Source organism: Phaethon lepturus, unplaced genomic scaffold (genome assembly GCF_000687285.1).
Source record: "Phaethon lepturus isolate BGI_N335 unplaced genomic scaffold, ASM68728v1 scaffold3103, whole genome shotgun sequence".
In the NCBI taxonomy this organism is placed as follows: Eukaryota; Metazoa; Chordata; class Aves; order Phaethontiformes; family Phaethontidae; genus Phaethon; species Phaethon lepturus.
The window spans coordinates 448-4,077 of NW_010529521.1; the positions used below are offsets into that span (position 1 = coordinate 448).

The 3,630-nt window shown below is 39.3% G+C and overlaps 1 protein-coding gene across 1 annotated transcript; it reads left to right on the forward strand.

The window, feature by feature from the left end:
* The first annotated feature begins 473 nt into the window (after window positions 1–473).
* Window positions 474–3,211, forward strand: FPGT (fucose-1-phosphate guanylyltransferase). Its single transcript, XM_010283950.1, is given in 5 exon segments — window positions 474–625; window positions 692–771; window positions 774–812; window positions 815–913; window positions 1,764–3,211. Coding segments are annotated over 5 exon segments (1,818 nt in total).
* The last annotated feature ends 419 nt before the right edge of the window (window positions 3,212–3,630 follow it).

Here is a 3,630-nt window from a genome sequence, read left to right on the forward strand (position 1 = left end):
CAACCTGATTGTTTAAATTTAAACCGTTTGAATATGTTTTAATATATTGCCCAATGCACAGCAAAAACCTAGAAGGAAGTAGTCTGACCGGCTGCAATACCATCCTATAATACGTGTTCACTTTGATGTAGATGGTAACTAATCTCAGTAGTCTGTCTGCAGTGTGGAATAGGCACAGATTAATTTTCAAAAATTTAGCAGTTATAAGTTGCAGGAGCGCATAAAAATATCCCAAACTATTTCCTCATATCCTGAACATTTTTCCTTATTTCATATTGTAAATGTCAGAAGTACTTTTGTACGCTTGCTTCGAGGCAGTAGTGAACCCGTGTGTGACTTGTTTCCTGCTGGAGCTAGTTTTCATGGTTAGGTTACAGCCTGCTGAAACGATGAAATGCTTCAAATGCCGGGGCTGTGCAGAGAGCAGCTGGAAGGGGAGAACACGGTATTTTCCCAAGAGCTGTCTACTCAAGATGCCTTCCCCTCTGAGGGCACAGGGCTTCCAGAGTGACTGTTCATCACCTTCTTTGCATGATTTTATCAACTACGATACAGTAGAAAGACTGTTTGGCCAGAACTGGTTTATGAAATTTCGGATAGATACCTGTGCATCCATTGACGCTCGGTTTGTTTAAAAGATCATCTCTGCATTCATAAAGGCTTTTTTAAAAATAAACGACACTTTCTACAGCAGAAGGCAGCATTTAGAAACATGCCTTCTGATCCCCCTGCCACAGCTGTAGATGCCAGTATGCTTCGCGTGTCAATGCAGATCTTATTGGTGCTCTTTTCAGCAGATACTAAAATATTTTTTCTTTAGGAAATGGTGGATCAACACTTCATGTTCTTCAATGCTTGGAAGATCTGTATGGTGATAAATGGACTTCTTTCGTTGTCCTGCTAATTCATTCTGGTAAACTCTATTTTACATTTCACACTCTAAAGCTGTACACCTTTCCCCCCTGCCCCTAAAAATAATAACGATGGCAGAGTCAGAGTTCTGAAATTCAGTTCCCTCAGAAAAGTAATTCCAAATGTATCTGATCTGATGATTTGCATTTAGATGGATACTTATGAGATGCTACTGTCACTTAAGTGTTTCTTGTCAGCACTTAAGTTGTTCAATCAAACAGTGGAAATAGAAGCGTAATTCAGTGTCTGAATTAAGCTCCTGCCTTGAAATACCCATTTAAGGAGCATGGCCCTCTCTGTAGGGGGCCTAGGGGTGCTCATAACTACAGGCAGACTGAACATTGCCTTTGTGTCCAGTTAGTCAGAACAATTCCAAAAGGTGCATCAGTTTTGCGGAGGAGAAAGAAACCAGGTAATAACAAGTCACCTGACCAAAACCACTGCTTATTTGACTTATCTCCAACTTAAAATTCCCAGCAGGGGTGCAGGGGTCCTTTTTTTCAAGCGAAAAAGAGGTATCGTGCTTTTTTCACTTCAATTATAGACAGGTGGTCCATATTCCAGCTCTGAAGCAAACTAAAGGTAATGAAATCAACCACAGTTTTAATGTAAGCTATTTAAGGCATGCTAAATTTTGGATATAAGGTCAGATCTGCTTTGAGAAATGTTTGAAGAAGAATGATTGATGATTTTTTTACATCTGTCATTTTTTTGAGGAATACTTAGTATATGACCAAGCGGGGGGGGGGGGGGTTATACCTTTGTGTATATCTAAAATAGCTGTATAGGCTTAGGTTTTGCTTACTTATATACAGTGTCTCTGCATAATTAAAAACGTCTTTTTCTTCAAGGTGGTTACAGTCAACGCTTACCAAATGCAAGTGCACTGGGAAAGATTTTCACTGCTTTGCCTTTCGGCGATCCTATTTACCAGATGTTGGAACTGAAGCTCGCCATGTACATTGATTTCCCCAGTCACATGAAACCAGGAATTCTTATTACATGTTCGGATGACATAGAACTTTACAGCACTGGAGTTACAGAAACCATCACATTTGATAAACCCGGATTTACCGCATTAGCTCACCCCTCAGGTTTGACAGTTGGGACCACTCATGGAGTATTTGTTTTAGATCCATCCAGTTTTTCAGGAAAGGGACTTGAATACACGTCTTGCCATCATTTCCTGCACAAGCCTGATATTGAGACGATGCGCCAGTGTGGCGCAGTATGTGTAAGAGGGAATTGTTCTCAGCTAAGTTCCTCTGGAGACCACAGTGACTCAGAAATGGACTCGGAGTGTGTGTATACAGACAGTATATTTTACATGGATCATAGCATTGCGAAACAATTACTGGCATTCTATAAGCAGATGGGCACTCTTTGCTGTGAAATAGATGCATATGGTGACTTCCTCCAGGCCCTGGGACCTGGAGCCACTCAAGATTACACAAAAAATACCAGTAATGTCACAAAAGAGGAATCGCAGTTAGTAGAAGTACGGCAGAAGCTATACTCCCTTCTGAAAGGAACTATGCTTAATGTTATAGTCCTAAACAACTCTAAGTTCTATCACATTGGAACTACTGAAGAGTATTTGTTTCATTTTACATCTGATAGCAAACTGAAATTTGAGCTTGACTTACTGTCTGTGGCATTTAGCATCTTTTCTGACAAAGCCAAGACCGTGGATCAATCAGCAAGTATCATTCAAAGCATACTTGAGCCAGGATGTTCTATAGGACCTGGGTCCGTTATTGAATACTCTAGAATTGGACCTGAAGTCTCAGTAGGGAAGAACAGCATTATTAGTGGCTCGTACATCAGTCTGAAGGTAGACATACCTTCAAACTGCTTTCTGAGTTCATTAAGTATAAAAATTAAGGACCAAGTAAAGTATGTGAGTATGGTGTTTAGTGTAGAAGATGACTTGAAAAAGAGTGTGAAATTGTTGTCTGATATACATTCACTCCAGTTTTTTGGAGCCAGCTTACTAGAATGCTTGGACCTCTGGGGTGTAAAGGTTGCAGACCAGCTCTTCTCCAGTGAGAACACACGTTTGGGGTTGTGGACTGTTAGGATTTTCCCTGTTTGTTCTACTTTAAGTGAATCAGTTAGAATGTCGCTAAAAATGTTAAATTCTGTGCAGCACATGTCACCTTTTAAACTGAATGGCTTTAAGCTCTTGTCTGTTGAAGAAATGCTCACCTACAAAGATGTAGAAGACATGCTGAAGTTTAGGAAGCAAATTCATGACGAAATCTGTCTGCGAAGACCAAAAGAGAAGTCTGATTTGTAGAAGGAGCAGTACTTGAACAAATTTCCTGTTTTCATTGGTGGATGATCACTTCCCAGCTTGTAAAAATTTTAAGGAAAAAAGTTCACAGATCTTTTCTCTGATTTCATTGAAGTAGAAATAACAAAATTGCATTAACAAAGTTGTTGTAGCGTAACATTAATAATGCAGCACATGCAGATAAACTATTCTTTTGATGAAAGAAGTAATGAAATATTTCAGATCTCCAAAAACACTAACTGGTGTCTTTTCTTGGGGTGCACATTATTATGTTTTGTAGTCTGTCAGTAAGAATATGATATAGAACAAATGAATTAGAAATTTGACTGAAAACTGCTTTAGAAGTTTTTCAAAGTAGAATATCAGCTCCAGCAACGTGGAATGATATAGCAATAACTTATGTTTCTCTCTTTTCATGCTGC